General features: G+C 37.4%; 1 protein-coding gene across 2 annotated transcripts in view; it reads left to right on the top strand.

The window, feature by feature from the left end:
• Window positions 1-2,979: 2,979 nt before the first annotated feature.
• The window catches only part of PPP1R1C (protein phosphatase 1 regulatory inhibitor subunit 1C), a 129,591-nt gene continuing 110,658 nt past the window's right edge, over window positions 2,980-21,912 (top strand). Inside the window, exons 1-2 of one of the 2 annotated variants that reach the window (XM_007114636.2) lie at window positions 2,980-3,060; window positions 4,723-4,804. In XM_007114636.2, coding sequence (XP_007114698.1) covers window positions 2,980-3,060; window positions 4,723-4,804 — 163 coding nt within the window. The remainder of the gene's footprint in view (window positions 3,061-4,722; window positions 4,805-21,912) is intronic. The other variant, XM_007114637.2, reaches the window with a different exon arrangement.

The raw sequence follows: 21,912 nt of genomic DNA on the forward strand, positions 1-21,912 counted from the left end.
GAGAGTCTGCCTGCCAATGCAGGGGACACGGGTTCGTGCCCCGGTCCGGGAAGATCCCACATGCCGCGGAGCGGCTGGGCCCGTGAGCCATGGCCACTAAGCCTGTGCGTCCGGAGCCTGTGCTACGCAACGGGAGAGGCCACAACAGTGAGAGGCCCGCGTACCGCAAAAAAAAAAAAAAAAAAAAAAAAAGAACCTCAGATGCCTTTAACACAATCTCTCCTCCAATGCCATAGCAAAAGGCCTGGCATGGAGTAGGTTGTAGTATCTTCTCAACAAACACTTGCTGTGTGAATGAGTGGCACTGAAAATACTAAACAGTTAAAAGACAGACCGGTAGTTATTGCACTAAGCAGAGGTATTCTGGGTGCTTTGGGAACACAGAAGAGGTGGCTCTAAACCCAACGTGGGTGGGAGGAGATCTGTGAAAGCTACCCAGAGGCAGTGATACTCAGCTGAGGCCTGAAGTATGCACAGGAGCTGGCCTGATGAAGAAAGGGTCTAGACAGTCAATACTATTTATGATATTATTTCTCGCCAAACTATTCAAAACAGAGAATTAGTTAATGAGAATCATTTTATTGATGTTTATACCATAATGCGTATGTGGTATTTCACTTTGTCACCTATTGTTCTAACTGGTATCCAATTATTCTAAATAGGTAGAGATTCCTTGTAAGCCGGATTAAAATTGTATTTTCAGCCCTTTGAAAAACCTAGCTATCTTTTACTTAGTGGTTATGATGTGCTGGCCTTGTAATGAGCTCTTTTAAAGAATTCACTTTAGGGCTTCCCTGGTGGCGCAGTGGTTGGGAGTCCGCCTGCCGAGGCAGGGGACATGGGTTCGTGCCCCGGTCTGGGAGGATCCCGCGTGCCGCGGAGCGGCTGGGCCCGTGGGCCATGCCTGCTGAGCCTGCTGAGCCTGCTGAGCCTGCGCGTCCGGAGCCTGTGCTCCGCGGCGGGAGGGACCACAGCAGTGGGAGGCCCGCGTACCGCAAAAAAAAAAAAATAAAGAATTCATTTTAAATAAATTCATTTTAATTCATCTAAACTTCACAAGAAGGAAATTCTCTTACTGCCCACCTTGATAAACTAAGTAGCAGAGTCAGGATTTGAACTCAAGGCTTTAAAGTGCATGCTCTTAATTACTACACTAAATGAAGTTTTGGATTAATTGCTCACTAGAAATGGTCTTGTTTTCCTTACATGTAATTTGAAGAAATATTAGAGAAATAACTCCTTTAATGATATCAATTCAGATTTTCATTCTGAGAACTTTTGTAAACTGTTACACAAAGTGTAATTTATAAGTTTCCTTTTGACACTACAAAGATGAACCCATCACAAGATTTCTTTCTGGTCAGCACTGTTCTCCAACTGAAAGTGCTTTCACATCCACATTTTCATTTGCTTTTTCCCCAGAGGGTATAGAAAACTATTTGAATAATGCATATTACTTTCTATACTCTTTCAACAGAACGTTGCATACTTAAATCATTAAAATGGTTTCTTAAGTATGGACTCAAAATTTAAAAGAAAAAAGAAAGAAAACTTTATTTGTAAATACCTGGAACAGTAGTCAATGTCTAAATGTATTAGCTAAATCTAAAAATATATAAAAAAGTCTAGCATTCATCAAACACCATCTTTCAAATAAAGAAGTAGAGAAGTTCTTTCTCCTATTAAAGCAGCTTCATTTTCAGCCTTCCTTTGCAAAAGGAGTTGAATGCATGAAGCCATTTGGCTGTGCTATTGCCTCTCCTTAGATATTAACAGATGTGAAGAGCAGGCCAGTGGCCCCCTCTACCTTCACCACTAGCCAATATAACCATCATCCTCTATCATTCTGAAGATTTCCCCTTTTACACTTTTTTCCCCTAAGACCTTTTGTTTACATATATCCCCACTATTGGCAACAAATCACAATGCTGGATCCCATTAGGTTTCCACTAATGTCTTCTAGTCACTTCTGTATTCTTCCAAATCAGAGGATATAACTGGCTCCTCCAGGAAATAAAATAGAGGTCATTGCAGCAGCCGTGACTTTCAAGCCATTTGCTAAATTTAGCTGTCCAATACTTTCCACTCTAATGAAAACTGTGGACTACAATTATAGAATGCTGGAACAGAATAGGAGCTTAAAGGTCACTAAATCCAATCTCCTTGTTTTTCTGAGGAAGGTATGGTGGCCTAGATATAGCCTCTGATTTGCTTGAGGCCACAGAGCTTGTTAGTGGTAGGGATGGAACTTGAACTGAGATCTGCTCAGGCCTGAGGGCAATGTTGTCCTCACTCCACCACAGACGCTCTGCATCCCATGATCAGTCTTACCTAACCAGATCTCACAGCATAAATATAGCTGATATTATTGGTTGTGGCTTACCCTCCATGGCAATTCATCAATTTGGTAGCTGGATGTGAAACAACAAAGGTGTCTGACGGATAAGGTTCTCCAAGAGAAATGAAATGATCCTATACCCAAACCCTGCCCCCAACTCTAAAAACTTACTGCTTTATGTTCATCAATAATGAATGGCCCATCCCTGCAATATACTCAGAGGGAGCTTACATTGCACTTTTGAGCAGCCGGTTAGTAATGTACAGTGGATAGAGCCTTTCTTTCAAATCCCAGGGCAGCAGGTCCTTCAAGGCTAGCATTGCATTTTCAATTAGCTGCTGAGTGAATGCCTGGCATGTGTGTATTAGTGAAGAGGCACACAATTAGCTTACAGTTCCTTTCTGTATTGTGCTGAGAGGATCTAAGGGATTGGTGGGGGAACAGGCAAGCCAGGCATCACTGTGGATGTTGAAGGGAGTTACTCAGACCTCGGCATCTTCACTTGCTTTCTCTAGAATTACAGCTATTTATTACGAAGCACTCTGTGTAGCGGGGTGGAGTGCACCTGAGGAAACACATCCCAGACACCACCTGGGGTTAGTCTTTCTGAGCCCTTCACATCTCTAATTCTCATCATTGTCATGGAGCCCAACAGTCCCAAAAAGATACAATTTGCTGTGCCTTTATTCCAGAGTCAGATTGCACCTGAAGCAGCTGAACAGGTAAGTGGAACTGGGTGGGGACCAGCTCCTGTGTGTAAGTAATACAGACGTATATTCTTGTTATTAATTGAAAGCTTCTCCACCTCTTGAATTTGCCTAACTTTGTGACTTCCCAGGATATGTGAATGAGAAATAATTTCGTTTCCACATGCACTTGTATTTGAGTTGCATTGGGGGAACTACTTGCTAAAATGCAGCATTTCATGTGATACAAATTAGCACCCATTAAGGAAAAATTGTTATATTAGCAATTTAGATTGGGATCCAAACATCTGTTTGCTTTTCCTTATTAAAATAACAGGTTCAACATTTAGAGAAACTTCAAAATTTTTTTCAAAATTAGCAAGCTTTTATTTTATTATTTATAATAAAATTATTTATTTATTATTCATTTAACAATGAAAGCATTAAATCTTGGAATAATTTCAGATTACAGACTTAATGTTTCATTTTAATGTTTTCATTGTGTATCCAAAGCAGTAATTATAAGTATATGTAATATATTATAGGATCGTAGGTATATGTATAATTTAAGAAACATTTTATTCAGGTATTAAAAATGGTATTTTAACACAACCTGGATTTTTTCCAAGTCTAATATGTCTATATATCTTTATTTCTATCTCTCTCTCTCATGTGAGATTGGTTTACTGTATCACCTTTCATATTCAGACTTACTTAGACTCTTGATTCAATGGAACCACTTAAAAGATCATTTGTGGTAAAATTACAACAGTGAGGAGGCAAAAACAAATTTATGGGGTCTGCTACCCAATTCATTAATCTCTTAAAATCTAAATTATTCCTGAATCCTCTTCCAAATATTATATACAAAGTCTTAAAAGTAATTATTGAATCTGAGACTCTCAACTTCCTAGGATGTTTTGATAATCTGAAGTAGATTCACCCAAACTCAAGCCAGATAAATACAACCTTGAACATGTATCTGTGTTGAATGGGGCATTGGTTCTATCCTGGACAAGATATCATTGTTTAAAATTTATCCACTATCCTACTGATTTGGGAATTTACTTATATATTTAAAAAATCAAGGATACATTAGAAATTCTAATCATAATATGTTCCTGTAACTCCTAAAATAAGGGGAAAAAACGCCACACCAAACCTATTAGTTTTAAGTGAATTATATACTTTTGTAAGATCCATATTCATTCTTTATGTGTTACTTTGTTCTAAATAACACTATAGAAAATAAGAAAAGTTTATAATATTAATTGAAGTTAAGAACGTATGCTGTTAAATTTAACCTGCTGGAAATTTGAGTTTTCTAAGCTTCTCTTACCCCGTTTAGAAATAAGTGTAATGGATCTTGAAAGCTTCATCAATTTATGAGGCTCCAAGAGAGCCATTAAAATTAGCAAGTCATCCCTGTTACCTTCACTGCATATTAGTATTCAGTGGTATCATTTGGTTACATACAGCTATTTCTTTTCTGTGGAAATGTAGCTTTTTGATCAAAGAAGGTGATAATAATATCTGACAGTTCTACTGTCTGGCTTTCTATTATTCAAAATAAAATTAGCGAGTGCCTACTGTGTGCCCCCCAGAAATTTGCTCTTTATGTTGGGAAAAGATGAGGATGGGACAGCCTTGCAAGCTGTAGAGTAACCTGGAACAGAGTCTGACAGTCTCTGACCTTAGCTGGGCCTTTGTTTTTCACAGATCAGGAAAAGAAGACCTACACCAGCATCACTTGTGATTCTCAATGAACATAACCCCCCAGGTAAAGAAGCATGATGTCTTATGTACTGATGTAACAGAATAGAATTGTTTGAGGAACATCAAAGAGCATGCCATTGCCAACAGATTTCAATTAGGGATTTCAATTAGCAATAATCTAATAAGCTAGTCTATACAATGGATCATAAACAAAATCAGAAATAGATATTATAAAAACTGTCTCAGCCAACTGCCTGCTTTTCCTCTAGAATGACTTACTGGTGACGATATGCTATGAAATGTTTTGTTAGCAATCACTGTCATGTGTTCAGGTGTTAGCATAGAATCTGGTTCAGTGCTTATTAATGAGCCTGGTAGAAAGTTCTTTAATTAGGTTTCATAGCTCAAATTGCAGCCTTGGAGATGCTTATATCTTTACAGAATTGGTTTTTTATCAAAGGTTATCATGGGGTGGGCAATGAGCCAGCATTGGCTACAGCTTTGATGCTGATGTAATCTCTGAATAATGCAATTGACAAGTAACCAGATCAATTTTCAGCACTGCCCGTATGAGAGCCATTCTGAAGAGCTGCATCCATTTGTTGAGGTTTTATTCTCCATTTCCCGTAAAAAGTAAAGCTGCATTATTATTCCTGATAAAGGACTATGATCTGCAATACACAAACATTATGTACTTATTGAACGGGGGTGATTTTAATTTCACATTTAAGCTCTGTTTCTAGAAATACAAGTAAGACAGCAAAGGTCACGGCACTAATTTGTACCCAGGCAGGACTTGTTGTTGGATTTTTTGTAGGTATAAACAATAAGGGTGGCTAAAAAGAGTTTAGTGGAAACATAGTAAGTGTAATTACAGATTGTAGTGAATGATTCGTTTTAAGAACACCCGGGCAAAACAGTCTTTGACTTTTTCAGATTCCTTTCTAATTAGAGAAACATATATAAGATAAGAAAGCAAAATTCTAATAGAATATTAGCCGTGGAGCCCAAATACAGAAAGATGTTCAGTTGTTGGGAAACAAATAAGCAAATTAATTCCTGCTGAAAATGAATTATAATTTGATCCTGTATCTTTAAAGTGCTATAGCATTTTAAAATCATTTTCAAATATTTCACTTAATAAATATAACATATTTGGTTGAATAAGAGATGCAACTGGTAAGAGGTGCAAATAAATACAAGTAAATAAACATAATAATGAAATCTTTTCATATTGGAGGTAATTTTAGAGCAATTTTCCATCACAGACTTTTGCTCATAGTGGCAGACTTCTCCACAGTGTCCTAGAACTTACCTCTCTATGCTAACCTTGAAGTGTTGCCCAGAGATATAACAAGAAGAACAGAATCTTCATAATTTCATCTGTACTAAATACTTCTTCCCTATCCAACAATTCTTTATGTTTCAAATATTATCTGAACATTCTCTATCAAACAAAACAAAACAAATAACAGCAACAACAAAAAAACTTAATTGTTAAACGACCTTGTTAAAGCAATTGTTGCTTTTAGCCCTCAAAAGCAATGTGTTCGTTGACAAATAAAAATCGGGTGCAGCTTTAAATCCTGGTAAATAAACAAATCTCTTCAATTTATTGAAATTGCCCAGGACACATATGAGTATTCTTGGAATCACCTATCATTAATGCTCTTTAAAATTCAAATCCCTGAAAATCTTTCTTGTCAATTAATGAAGCAAAGAAAATTAAATTTTCCATTACAGAGACACAATTAACAAACCTTTCCAATTCATATGATTAGATCGGTATATTGTAATCATTGTTAAATGAATTAGACATGGCTTACTTTAAAAAAAAAATCTTTTCAGGAGTTTGCAGAAATAGTCTTATAAAAGAACATTTGAAAGAATGATTTAATTTTAGATTAGAAATAAATGAAATAGAAAGATATTTCAACATGTAAATCCAGATTGTTTGTTAGTTCATCTTTGCCTGTGTAAACATATAGATGAGGTGGGCACCTGATTGGTAAGATTCCAGGGGCAACAAAATGTCACATCAGTCCCTTTCCAACCAACAGCCTAGACTTCTCAGCAGTAGAAACACTAGGGAAACAGTTACATAACCTGTTAAGGATATACCCTCCGGCACAGATTAATCAATTTAATTCAAAATAATGGGACAAAAGACTAAAAATGTTAAATTGAAGGCATCATACCTGAAAAATTTAGAAGCAAAGGGTGTGTCTTTATGGCGGAGAGGGCAGAAACTACGTTTGCTTCTTGGAATGACTCTAAACAGCCAATGGCAGTAAAAAGGTACTAGAAGCTGGAGATGCGGGGGTAGAGGTGCACCAAAGACAAATTTCATCTTCTTCAAATGTTTTCTAGGGCTACCAATTTGAGTGACCTTGTAGCAAACTGGTTGTCTTTCAGAATTTTTAATCTTCTGAGTAAGTGCCTATTTATGATAACCTCTCTGAGGTTATACACTAAGAGTCTCATTGTCTCGTCTTGTACTATTTGCTTTTACTCTTGTACAATATGTAGTTAACTGGTTTGGTTTCTATATTTTTATTTAAAGGGATGACTATATATAAATCTTCTCTATTTAGAAGTAAATGGCAATGTCACTTTCTGCAATTTATTTCATCACATTTCTAGATTTACTTAAACATTACTTGTATTTACAATAGTAGGCTTATGAGAAGACTGTATATTTATCTGGCTACCAGTATTAGAAACCTAGAATTGGGAAAGAACTTCAGAAAATACCTAATCTAACCACACTTCTTCATGAAAGATACAGAAATCGACCCAAGTCCCTGAGACTTGCTCCATTTTGTATATATCAGAGAAGAATCCATAGTTACAACTAGTTTTCAATGAGATCAAATAATTTTATAAGTTAGAAAATACAGTTTCTTATGAAAAACTTGAGTGATGCCCCACTTTATTCTAAAATAACTCTTCATTTACTCTCGTCAATAAAAGTTCATTTACTCACCTTTTAAAAAAATTTATTTATTTATTTATTTACTTACTTATTTATTCGGCTGCACTTGCGCGGCTTGTGGGATCTCAGTTCCCCAGGGATTGAACCCAGGCCACGGCAGTGAAAGCCCAGAATCCTAACCACTAGGTCACCAGGGAACTCCCTACTCGCCTTTTTAAATACATAAGGCAATTCTTCATTACTTTTCTGGATTGAATATTCCCAGCACCCAATAAGAGCCTTAATGAGCTCTATCCAAATTCTCCTTGTCTCTAGGCCTTTGGAGACTAGAGCTGGACACAGTCTTCCAGTAAAAAGCCAGATTAGAGCAGGCCTTCTGAATATTAAAGTTTGTGGCATCCATTCTTTTCCACTTACTGTTAAGCAGAGACAATATGGTTACAACTAAGTTTAATGGACCTGATGCCTATTAAACATGAGTGAACTGTAAGAGGCCAGGAGCTTACTGAAGATTTGGGTAAGTACACAGGAGTTTTGGCATCATTTAGAAGTTTGTTGTACATCTAATAAGTGGGACCAGACATATAATGTAAAATAGGGGATATTTATTGAACTTCCTATCACAGCCAAATTTGGGGGAGACTGACTTTCTCTTCGACACTTTTCGCTCCAAATATTCTTAGAAATGAGGAATAAAAACAAAGCATTTTCTCACATGGGCCATGTTCCTAAATATTACTTAATAATGAGACATATGAATTCGATATCTCACCATCTCCTTTCAGCCTTGAGAGTAAGTCTAGTCAGTAAAGAGAACTGGGATTTCCAATTGACTGGGCTATTTGGCTCCACACACTGAAAAAGAAGCCACAGTCCATTCTGGAAGTAGCATGTGACTTTCTAAATGAGGCTTGCATTTTAGGAATTTGACAGTAAGTTGACTAATAAGATTTTCAAGGCTCTGTATTTAAAACCCTGAGACACTGGATGACAGAGAATATTGCTGGACTCAGACTGAGCTGTTCAAAGCAGAGAGGCTCCAGAAATTTTCAATGATGTGAGGTTTTGCAGGGTCATCAAGTTAAAGTGGATCTTTATTTCTAGTGTTAGGGCATTCATATGCAAACAGTCTCTCTTCATGGAGACCCTCTATTTTACAAAATGAGTGATTGGTAGGCAATGGGCACCCTGAGTACAAGTTCCAGGAATCTCACTGAGGATTTTCCTGGGATTCTTAAGGATGGGTAAGACATCATCAGTCCCACACCTGGAGGGGCCTGTCACCCCCAGGGACCTCCAATCAAATGTGTTCAAGTAAAAGCTGTACTGGACCTATTGTCCATACAGTTTTGTTTCATTCTTTTTTCTCATCTTCTTTGAGAATGTGGTTGTAATTCATTCTGATCCACAATTGTTGTTGATTGTTCAGCATTTATTTTGCCTTCTGAACATTAATGACAGTACAAAAGAAAGAAAGGTCCAGTGTCTGAAGACTCTTCAAGGTTTAACTGGTATTAATTTCTGTCAGAAAAGCTTATTTTTTTCTCCTCAGCATTTATTTCTATAAGTTATTGAATGCCAAACCATGCTGAATGAGTTAAAGAGAAGTAATGCAGGGACTTTCCTGGTGGTCCAGTGGTTAAGACTCTGAGCTCCCAATGCAGGGGGCACAGATTCTATCCCTGGTCGGGCAACTAAGATCTCACATGCTGCACGGCGCAGCCAAAAAAAAAAATTTCAAAGATAAGTGATACATGTGGCTTTCTGAGGTTTATGTACTGTACAACTGATTGACTTATTTTCCTATAACTATTCAGTCTGTGCAGCCAAATAGCCCGATCAATAGGAATAATTGTGAGCCAAAGATGAGGTTCCAGTTCTTAGTCATGCCAAAGTTTGCTATACTATAAGTGTTCAAAGGACTAGTGTAATCTTCAAATCGAATGGAAGAAAAGTGAAAGGGCAAATTATAAAACTATGAAATAGTGCTGTTTCATTTCAGCAAGATTACTACTTTTGCTCATTTTGAGCAATAGTATATACTGCTAACCTTTTACACTGATTTTAATAAGAAATAGCTTAGTGAAATATGACAGAATTATGGTAGGTTCAATTCACTTCCTTTTTCTTGGTCTCTTGTTTTCCTACTTGTGGGGATTATAGCAGGTGAAAATAACCCTAAGGTACTTCTGCATGATGTAGAAAGGCAGTGTTTGTAGTAGGTAAAGCACTGCCTTTGGAGTAAGACTTGGGTTTGAATCCCAGCTTTGCCGGTTCCTGGTAGTGAGACATTGGGTGTGCAGTTGACCTCTGTGGGCTCAATTTCCCCCTTTTTAAAAGAGGACATCGAGGTGTAAGAAAATGCATAGCACAGTGTCTGCAACCAAACAGATACTGAAGACATGTGATCCCCCTGTGTCATTATATCCATGCTGAGAAAAGCTGAGTTCTCCTAAAACCTGCATTTCTTATCAGAAGATGGCCCAGCTCTTTTCCCATCCTGACTGCATTAGGCAGTGTCAAACAGTGTCCCCATGAGGCCTTGGTTCTTGATAAGAGAAAAGATGTACCATAACTCCTAATTCATCAGGATAAGAATACACAATTATGGAATTGTTATGGATCTTATACTGTGGTATTTGTTCAACTGACCATGTCTGGTTTACAAAACATAATTTTCATGAAATATGAGTCCTTGGGAATATTTTAAAATAAGCATGTTACTGATATCTATAAAGTTATGAAAAAATATATTGCAAGCAAGAGATCTTTGTGAAAGATTTGTATCCAATCAAAAATGCAATTCATGGGAATTCCCTGGTGGTTCAGTGGTTAGGACTCTGTGCTTTCACTGCTGAGGGCCCGGGTTCGATGCCTGATCAGGGAACTGAGATCCTGCAAACCACTTGGTGCAATCAAAAAAAAAAAATGCAATTCATATCCTAATAGTATGTGGAAAGAAAGAAGATTGAATATGGAGTATAAAAATCCTTTAGTGATATCTATTAAACTCTCGTTTGATTGCTCACATTTGATTCCACTCCATTTGCTCTTACTTCCTTCCATACACCATTCCTGTGCCATATTCTGGGTAAGCTTTCTTCCTTTGGTTCCTCCTTTTGTTTCCTTTGCCAACTCGTAAGACAGTCTAGACTGACTCATTTGTGTAAATCACTCTCCATGTTTTCCAATTAATCTTATTTAAATTGCAGCCTGAGACTCATTTAAATCTCAAAACTTTCCCCTAACTAATCTGATTCATTGTCTGGCTTTGTTATTCCAATACTCTCCTCGCACCTGCAACTCTTGAAGGTATTTATTGATTTATACATTCAATTCAATTAAGTATTTACTGAGTCCTTATTCTAAATCCTCGAGGAACATGTGGACTAGGTAACAGAATAATACATCTGGATGAACCAGGATACAATTGTAATAACAGAAATTCCAGCAGCTCAGACCACAGTAAGATTAATTCTGGCCAAGATATAAAGGCATTTATTTATCATGCTCACTATTCTATGAAACCTTTGTAAAACTTGTCTTGATCTTTTGGCTTTAAGATTTTAAGAGTTGGCATCAGGGCTTCCCTGGTGGCGCAGTGGTTGAGAATCCGCCTGTCGATGCAGGGTACACGGGTTCGTGCCCCGGTCCGGGAAGATCCCACATGCCGCGGAGCGGCTGGGCCCGTGAGCCATGGCCGCTGAGCCTGCGCGTCCGGAGCCTGTGCTCCGCAACGGGAGAGGCCACAACAGTGAGAGGCCCGCGTACCACAAAAAAACAAACAAAAAAAAAAAGAGTTGGCCTCAGAGCTAAAATTTTACTATTTATTCCAAACTAGTAGCATAGATATAGCTACTCAAACTAGTAGCATATCTAGTAGATATTAGATGCCCGTGGTCTATTAAATTTAAGTGGATAAAAAAATATATTCTCAAATCCAATGGCAATCTATCAAACTTTCTGGGCACTTATTCTGGCTAAGGCACAGTGTTAGCTGCTCTAGGGGATAAAATAGGTAAGTCACCATCCCTGACCTCATGGAGAAACCTACCTGAGGCATAATTTGACACATGTATATATATTGGTAGTAAGATCAACAACATGTGTCAAAATACAAAATATATTTCAATTCAGTACAGAAATGTTTACCATAGGATGTTTTGGGTGATTAGGTTATAATGTTGTAAAATACGGTACAGAGACTAGATGCTTGATAAATGGCAACTTTTATTTTGGAGAGGCCGGCATGTACTACTTAGGAATAGAGGTGTTGGAATCACTCAGGCTTGAATCTGGCTCTCAGATGGCTGCTTACTGCCTGTGTTACCCCAAAAAAGTGGCTCATCCTTTTAAGGCCCATTAAAAGTGAGGAAGCTGGGTTCACGAGGCTCTGAAAAGCTTGTTTTTTCCCAACACTACCAATTTTCACTCAATATAAAATATATTCATTAGAAATAAGGCTATTCTGCATCCATTGAATAAACAGACATACATTTTTGTGTCTACATAATAGTACTCATGGACAACATTGTAATCAGCTGTTCTGGGGAGCTTAAGGGCACATTCAATTTCAAATTTAAGCTAGAAAAAGTTTCTAACAGCTCTTTCTAATTGTTTCTATTTCATAATCATATTCAAGGAGAACAGTAAATTAGCAAACCTCTAATAAAAAATTTAACCAAGATATGTAGTTAACAGAGAAGGGTTATTTATGTATTTATTTTAGAATTGCCAGGAGCAAGCTTTCAAGCTTTGGGATTTTCTATCCTTTCTTCCACCATTTTCTATTCATGACTTTGACCAAGTAGTGATCTGATGCTGTTCCAGCAATACCAGACACAATTTGGTAGCAGAACTTACCAGGGGCTAAAGCTGAAATGCCTGCACAGGGTCCAGACAGGTGACATAGATGCCTGCCTGGGCTCCGTGTAGGATGCTGTGAAGGGTACCGTGGTCTACTTGGAGGATGCAAGCTCCATTCAAGGCTGTCAAACTAAACAGATAACACTACAAAGAAAGAAAAAAACACTGTAAGAGATGGAGGCACCTAAGTGGTAAGATTTTAGAGATGCTGGAAAATATCTCCCTAAATCCATTTCCATACTACCTGAAATTCTACCTTTTGAAGTTGTTGTTAATAATGTTACTATATTCTATCTTTTGAAACACCAGTACTCTGACCAGATGTAACATATTGTCCTGGCAAGTAGTCTACCTGGAGCTCAAAAAGCCTGAGGTGGAGAGAAAGGAAGGTCCTGGAGCAAATGTCCCAGCTGCAAGGATTAGGGCCCTCCGAATTCATCTCTTCCCTCCCAGTCTGTTTGCTGTTATTGCCTTCTCCATAGTCGTCCCCTTCATATCTTCCTTAGCATTTCAGGGGCCCCTGAATATGCTGGGAAATTTTAAATCTACATCTATGAGTCTTTTCTGTGTTATGGATAGAAGATTATCTTTGAATTTAACTCAATGATTTTGTATCACTTAGGGTAATTTGATATAGTAATTATAGCGCTTAACAAGGCTATTTGTGAAATAAGTTGTCAAAACCTGCATCATCAAAGGGAGATATCTTGACAGTCTGGTTAGAATACAATTACAGTGCAACCTTGGCAATAATGCTGAGAAAAAAGTACTGTGAGAACTAAGAAAAGCTAGGAAATTTGTAATCTTTCTGGGTTTTTTTGTTGTTGTTGTTTCAATACAATTACAGTGCAACCTTGGCAATAATGCTGAGAAAAAAGTACTGTGAGAACTAAGAAAAGCTAGGAAATTTGTAATCTTTCTGGGTTTTTTTGTTGTTGTTTCATTCTCTGGGAGCAATTTTCCTTCATTATGGGAAACAATTTTCATAATCACACTCTTTACAAATAAATACATATTGACCTGCATATAAACATAGAACTGAATGCACAAAATGGAAGAATGAGAACAACAGTTATTTTGGAATCCAATTTTTAGAATAATTTGCCTTGATGTAACATCAGCTTATGCTTTTTTCCCTGTCTGTTGAAGAACAGACTATTAGAACACATATACGCAATAGATATTTCTATGCACAAACACATGTACACATGCTTATATAAGCCAAATACACAACTGTGTGTAAAAATATCACAGGCTATTTATCCATATAATAAAATCCACCTGCACTAAGTGACTTGATTTTAAAAAGGCCAGCACCTACCAAAGTATCTAGAAAAGCTTTGTGAATTCAGGTTACAAATGGAATAAAGCTAATAGTTATTTAAATTTCTAACCCTTTGAACTTGAAACCAATAAATCAAAAACTAATCACATTTGAAAACCCATGAATAAAAAACATTGAAATTACATTGGCATAGATTCAAATGGTGAGATTTGTTAAATTATTTTTTTAAATCAGAAGAATATTTTTAAAAATAAGTTACATTTATTGAATATTAGTTATTTTAAGACTATTCTCTCATTTTGGAGGTTTCCTGTGCCCATTTTCATAATTCATGAATACAGGGAGAAGTATTTTAATTAGAAACAGAAAGTGAGCTCCTCCGACTACCACCTGAAAATCAATGTCTAACTGAAATGTGTCCCCTAAACTGAAATCAACATTTAAACTTTTGACCTCAACATTTCTGTTAATGTTATCTCCATTCCCCTAACTGCTGAACCACATAACCTTGGAATCAGCTCTGAACCCTCTCTCTCTCCCTTGCCCCTTGAACCTATCAATGGCTCTTCCGCTGATTCTTCTGTACAGGTTGAATCTATCTCACTATATTTTTATTTTCTCTGCTCAGTCTAGACACTTATGGCTTTATTTCAAAAGAATACAGTACTCCCAAACTGCTTTTCCATGGCTTTAACACTGGGAGGTGGTTTTGTGTAGAGTCAAGAGCCCTAATTTCAGAATCAATGAACATGGCATGACTTAGAATCAAATCATGGCATGACTGAATATCTGAGTCTTAGTTTCCAATTCTATGAAGCACAGATCATGGCAATTCCAACACTGGTCGTGTTGCTGGAATCCAGCAAGATGACGTATGCTAGCAATGCGACTGATGGGAGATTTATTCTTTTCCCATTCTGATTTGTGTGAAAGGGTTTTGGCAGACAATTGTATAATGGGTGATTGGCTAGGCCAGCTTTACTTTTCCAAATGGATTTGTTATGAGCTCTACTTTGTATACTATAATATAATTTACCTGTCCTAGTTTTTAATTAGCCATAGCTAAGAAGAAGAGTAAGGCACATAAAGTTGTCTTATGATGAGCTCATGTTTCATCATAATGTGCACGTTATTCCTACTTCTTGCTTTAAGTAAGTCAGTCAATCGACAGATGAATGGATAAAGAAGATGTGGCACATATATACAAGGGAATATTACTCAGCCATAAAAAGAAATGAAATTGTGTTATTTGTAGTGAGGTAGATGGACGAAGAGTCTCATACAGAGTGAAGTAAGTCAAAGAGAAAAACAAATACTGTATGCTAACATATATATGGAATCTAAAAAAAAAATGGTTCTGAAGAACCTAGGGGCAGGACAGGAATAAAGATGTAGATGTAGAGAATGGACTTGAGGACAGGAGGAGGGGGAAGGGTAAGCTGGGATGAAGTGAGAGAGTGGCATGGACATATATACACTACTAAGTGTAAAATAGATAGCTAGTGGGAAGCAGCCACATAGCACAGGATCAGCTCAGTGCTTTGTGACCACCTAGAGGGGTGGGATAGGGAGGGTGGGAGGGAGACGCAAGAGGGAGGAGATATGGGGATGTATGTATATGTATAGCTGATTCACTTTGCTGTACAGCAGAAACTAACACACCGTTGTAAAGCAATTATACTCCAATAAAGATGTTAAAAAATAATAATAATAATAAATAAATAAGTCTGTCATTTCTACCATAGTCTATGGAATCTTTATTACACAAATTGTTGATAACTGTACTAAAGTTGAGATTTAAAAAATGAACAGAAGAAAGAAAAATAGTTGTGTTAGATTATGGCTGGCACTGCAGCTTTATATCTATTTCCTTCTTTATTTTTGGTGGAGGGCTTGAAGGTTAAACGGGAACTTTGTTCATTTGCCGTAGGTACCTTCCTATTGAAAATGGGCAGCGATTTCCGATTAAGCAGGACAGACTCAGACTAGATTTGCTTTCCAAAGCACTCTAAGGATTATCCACTCTCCCTTCATGGATCCTAAATATAGCCTACCTGCCCCCAACGATTAAAATGTTTTCAAGAAATAATGTCAGAAACCCACTCACCATCACATTTCAGTGAAGTAAAATGTCACGAATGATTGAGCTAAAATGTCTCATCTCAGATTCCACCACAGGTCATTTTATTTTGTGAATAGCCCAGAATTCCTGCTTTACTTAGCCAATGAAGGGCACCTTTTTGCTCAAGGTCTTGGAAACAGCTGAAGATATTTTCATACCCTAATTCTGCGGTCCACTGACATCATTAGAATCAAGGCAAACACCAGCTGTAATGTTTATATGGACAGTTACAGTATAAGGGACATATGTAAAATACATTTTGAAGTACATTTAGGACGTAAAAGACAAAATTACCTCTAAGCTACAAATAAAATAATTTTTAAAAACCATAGAAGCTCAAAGGCAAATTTAAAGAGGTTGATAGTAATGTATCTCACCTTTGGTAGTTTTCTAATTTGCAAACCTATTTCACTTATAAATATATATCCTCAACAACTCTGTGAGATGAATATTATAACCTCCATTTTAGAAAAAGGGTGATAGATGAGCTGCTCAATGTCCAAGAAGCTAGTACATTAGTGGGCCTGAAATTTAAACACACATTGTCTATCCAAGGTCAGTGTGCTTTCCACTACATTAATAACACTTTTCTCTCTACAAATAAGAAACATCATTCCCTTACTATTTTATTTCTGTCTTCCTCATGGAAGCAGTTATAAGCAAGTTCTTCATTGTAGCTTGGCCAAGTGAGATTCTGTTTGATATGACACCAGAATGTACTTCTTTCCATTCCAATGTGAGTTTGTTTTAGAGTGGTAATTCTACACTTTTTTCTTTTCTTGGATAATTTATTAGATAAGAGGACTTCAGAGTTGTTAATACTAGATTTTTTATTATATAAGCAAAAATTCAGATTACCAAACAGAAATATAAATCTTACCCATTATTCCATTCTTAGAGTTAGACCTCGTTATTTATGCATGTGTCCATTTGCCTATTTATCTGTACTTATTAAGAAAAATAATTGTCTTAACTTAAAACATTAGTTGGAGGGCCAACGGTTTACATTTGGATCCTAGTTGACCAAGAACATGACCAATTTGTACACATACTGGAATGTCATCTTCCCTTCCCATCAACTGTAGCTCTTATCCTCCTAGACTCAAATCAAACCTCCCTTCTTATATGAAACCTTCATTGACCACTCGAGCTGGAAGGCTTTATTCCAGGAGAAGTAACAAGTCACTGGATCCATTAACTCATTTGCTCCCTGCTCCCACTGATTGTTGATGACTTTCTGTCACCTAGTAATGCCCTGAAGAAATGAATTATAGAATTAATAAATTTTTTTTTTGGCTGTGTCGGGTCTTAGTTGTGGCATGCAGGATCTTTTGTTGCAGTGCACGGGCTCTTCGTTGCAGCACGCAGGCTTCTCTCTAGTTGTGGCACGTGGGCTCCAGAGTGTGTGGGCTCTGTAGTTGTAGCTCGGGGGCTCAGTAGTTGTGGCGCGTGGGCTTAGTTGCCCCAAGGCATGTGGGATCTTAGTTCCCCGACCAGGGATTGAATCTGCGTCCCCTGCATTGGAAGGCGGATTCTCAACCACTGGACCACCAGGGAAGTCCCAGAATTAATAAATTTTGATGTGAGTCAGAAGAAAAAAGATTGGGTCACAAGGCCCTTCCATGTGTATCAGGCTTTAGTTAAGTACTCTCTGGGTATCAGGGCTGCAGAAAAGGGCTCTGAGGATCTGGGAGAATGACTGGAAAGATGCCTTACTATGGAAGGAAAATAGAGACCATTTAAAACTAACCTGATTATTTCACAAGGTTTATCCCCGTCCTAACATCTCACAAGTACCTACAAATGATGACTCACTGGATTGTCATGAGTTCGTACATTAAATATTTATGGAAATAACTTAAAGTGGCCTTTGCTCTGTAACACACAGCATGAACAAAATTCTTGGAATCATCTCAGCAAGGATACATTTTAGTAGTAGAGGACTTGAGCTAGTTGTGTTGTTTTTGTAAACACATGCTTTGAATTAAACACCACAGGCAACCGGTGACTGTGGATACATAGGCAATTTTGCATAATGATGATTTTGGGATTTCTTATGTTTTACAGGACAATTTAAAGCCTGAGTATGTTTTGCCTAATGACTAATTTTATTCTTTGGTTGTCTTTAAATTATTTGAACCTGATTTTAAAATGTCAGTGAAATGGTGATGGTGGAAAAGTGAATATATAATCAATTTGTCTGCTTTCTTAGAAAAACATAGGGGTTCAAGAGTTCAATACCATCAAACAGCAGCAGTCTTTATGCACTGAATGAATGGCCAGATACTTTCCTTCTATGCTAACATATGTGACCAGATAAATAGGGGCTAGGTCTTCTTTTCATTTTCTTTGAATAGTGAAATAAATATTTTACCTGGTAATTTTACTTCAACTATTTTCTTTTCTTTAGCAATAAGCTATCAGGGAATAGTTAGTAACCTGCAGTCAATACTGGAAAGCAAACAGTTCATTACTTACCAAAAGCATTTAAAATTATACAACTTCACTGAAAAATCCATTTGATGGGTTTGTAAGATTTGTACATAAATGAAACTTAATGACTGCACGAAAAATAATTTTAGAGTGGACCTTGTACCTTATTCTTCCTTTCCCTAACTTTTTACACAAAGAAACCATAGAAACAAATTACTTTTGGCCCCAGTGAATTATTTGCAAACATATCTGTATTTAGCTTCACATTACAGCATTCCAGCTGCTTTATTCTTTTCTGACTGAGTCAGATAAAATTTGTGTTTTACGTATTCCTGTTATCTGGGTACGTATTAACATGTCTATCATTATGGGCTACTGCTGGTATATCACGCCAAAATGAGCTCATTACAGGCATCAGCTCCATTTCCTCATTTCTAACTTGGTTTGACATTCTTCTTGGCAAATTTTCCAGACATACCACAATCCATTTTCTGTTGAGATATTTTTCTCTTTTAATATTAAATTTTTCTGTGTAGCAGCTAGAAAATGAGGAATCGACCTCATTTTTTTTAAAGCTATAGACTTACATTTCACTGCAGTGAAAAATCTGAAAGGCTTTAACATCAAACTCCTTATGAGAAAACAGCTTTCTTAGATATGAAGTAAACTTGAAACTTTGACACAAAATAAATCGAGAAGAAATAGAATATGATTTCCTACTCCAAATCTTACATGCTAAGGAAACAAACACACAAATATGCAAACTGAAACAAAACAAGACAAAATAATAAACACTTAAAACATCATTTGTATGTAAGTCATCAGATTAATGTTTTTATTAATAATGTAATTATTATGTAAAAATTAATGATTCCTTGCTCTTAAAGTAGAGTACGTAGATTTTGCTTTTTATTAATAACTTTGGTTCAATTTTTTTTTTTTTTTTTTTTTTGTGGTGTGCGGGCCTCCCTCCGTTGTGGCCTCTCCCGTTGCGGAGCACAGGCTCCGGACGCGCATGCTCAGCGGCCATGGCTCACGGGCCCAGCCGCTCCGCGGCATGTGGGATCCTCCCAGACCGGGGCGCGAACCCGGTTCCCCTGCATCGGCAGGCGGACGCGCAACCACCGCGCCACCAGGGAAGCCCCTGGTTCAATGTTTTGATGAAGAAAAAAAGTTACTAAGACCAAAAAAGCACCAAAATGATATTTCAAAGAACTAAAAACTAAAATATTTGGTTTTTAACAGTTTATTAATGTGCTTCATGACCTAGACTGATTTACATGCTTTAAACACTCCAAATCCAAGTTAGAAATATTCATACTAATTGCCACCAAACATTTGGTAGCTGGAAGCATATATGAAAAAAACTCTGTTTATAAGCTCACTCTGAGTATCTGTACATAACCCCAAAATATGCCATCAATCATCTTATTGGACAGGACTGACTTGTATTTTGTCCTATGGGACAAAAATAGTAAGGAGCTTCCCTTGGAGAGAAGAGTGGTGGTTAATAACATTGTGACAACTATCAACACATCAGAATTAAAAAGAAGTACGTAAAGTGTCAACATTTTAAACTACTGTGATAAAGTCCTCTGTAATTTGTGCTTATATTTGAGATCTATGCTACATATTCTTGCCTCATCTTTTCCAAACAGTACTCTTGTATTTCACTGCATTTGCTCCTCTCTGCTCCTTATGGAATAACACTTAGATCCCTTAGCCTTATATACAAGATCCTTGACAGTCTGGGTTGAACCAAATTCTCCATCTCTAGTTTATTCCCAGGCCTGAACCTGTGTGTCTGACAAGATTGGCTACTTGTTCTCTAACAATTTCCACCTTAAATCTTTGAATAGAAAATTTTTTCCTGGGCTTCCCTGGTGGCACAATGGTTAAGAATCCGCCTGCCAATGCAGGGGACACGGGTTCAAGCCCTGGTCCGGGAAGATCCCACATGCCGCAGAGCAACTAAGCCTGTGCGCCACAACTACTGAGCCTGCACTCTAGAGCTCGTAAGCCACAACTACTGAGCCCGTGTGCCACAACTATTGAAGCCCGCAAGCCTAGAGCTCGTGCTCTACAACAAGAGAAGCCACTGCAATGAGAAGCCCGCACACCACAACGAAGAGTAGCCCCCGCTCACCACAACTAGAGAAAGCCCGCAAGCAGCAACAAAGACCCAACACAGCCAAAAATAAATAAATAAATTTATAAAAAAAAAAAAAAAAAAAAAAGAAAATGTTTTCCTACTTAGAATGCCCTGACCACTACTTTTACTAAATATGCTTTTTAAGATGCTCAGATCTATCTCATTTCATTCATTTCTGGACATGGACATTTATCAAAAATATAGCTTCTAGCATCTCAGAGCTGAAAAAATACTACTAAGTAGAGTTCAGTTAGGTAGTAGTTTAACTTCACTAGTAGTTAAGTTTCCTATATTCTACTACAGCTGGACATTGATTCAGTCTGTGACATCTCCAACCTAATAAACTGAAGTCAACCTCTATGTTTTTTGTTGAATTGCCACTTTCTTTTTTCTGAAACTAAACCTTATCATTTGGACTTCATAAAAGAGTAATTAATCATTGAAAAAAGGAATGCTCAATAGCCACCCTAATTTCCACTGAAACCATCCTCTTCCATTAATTTTGTTTGAAAGGATTATTTTTGACAAACAAAGGAAACATGCAGTAAAATGGGTAAAAGCCATGATACTGGTTCTATTTTGGTCTCAACTCTATGCAGGATTACTTTCTCTAGGGATCCCAGTTGATGATTAGTCAGATTCCACTTGGCCATTTCCAGTGATAGGTTTAGCTCTTTTTGAAGCATCATGGTTATGATTGGACAGCTCTATTTGTTAGAAAGTTATGCCTTATATCTAGTTGGAATATCCTTCTTGAATCTTTCAACTACTGATCTTGGTATGTTCTTCTAAAGGATTTCAGAAAAAGTGTAATACTTCTTCCAACTGAGAACACTTCATATGTTTGGGGACAGGCATCTCGTTTACCCTCAGTTCTCTCTTGACTAAAATTTTTAGTTACATTTATCCCTTTTAAATTGAAATATAGTTGATTTACAATATTGTGTTAGTTTCAGGTGTACAGCAAAGTGATTCAGTTACATATATATATTTTTTCAGATTCTTTTCCATTATAGGTTATTACAAGATATTGAATATTGTCCCCTGTGCTATACAGTAAATCCTTATTGCTTATCTATTTTAGTATAGTAGTTTGTATCTGTTAATCCTATACTCACATTTATCTTTATGATTATGATATGGTTTTCAGAAATCTCACCATTGGGCTTCCCTGGTGGCGCAGTGGTTGAGAATCTGCCTGCCGATGCAGGGGACACGGGTTCGTGCCCCGGTCTGGGACGATCCCATATGCCGCGGAGGGGCTGGGCCCGTGAGCCATGGCCACTAAGCCTGCGCGTCCGAAGCCTGTGCTCCGCAACGGGAGAGGCCACAACAGTGAGAGGCCCATGTAACGCAAAAAAAAAAAAAAAAAAAAAATT

The sequence above is a fragment of the Physeter macrocephalus genome, chromosome 2 (assembly GCF_002837175.3).
Source record: "Physeter macrocephalus isolate SW-GA chromosome 2, ASM283717v5, whole genome shotgun sequence".
Lineage (NCBI taxonomy): Eukaryota > Metazoa > Chordata > Mammalia > Artiodactyla > Physeteridae > Physeter > Physeter macrocephalus.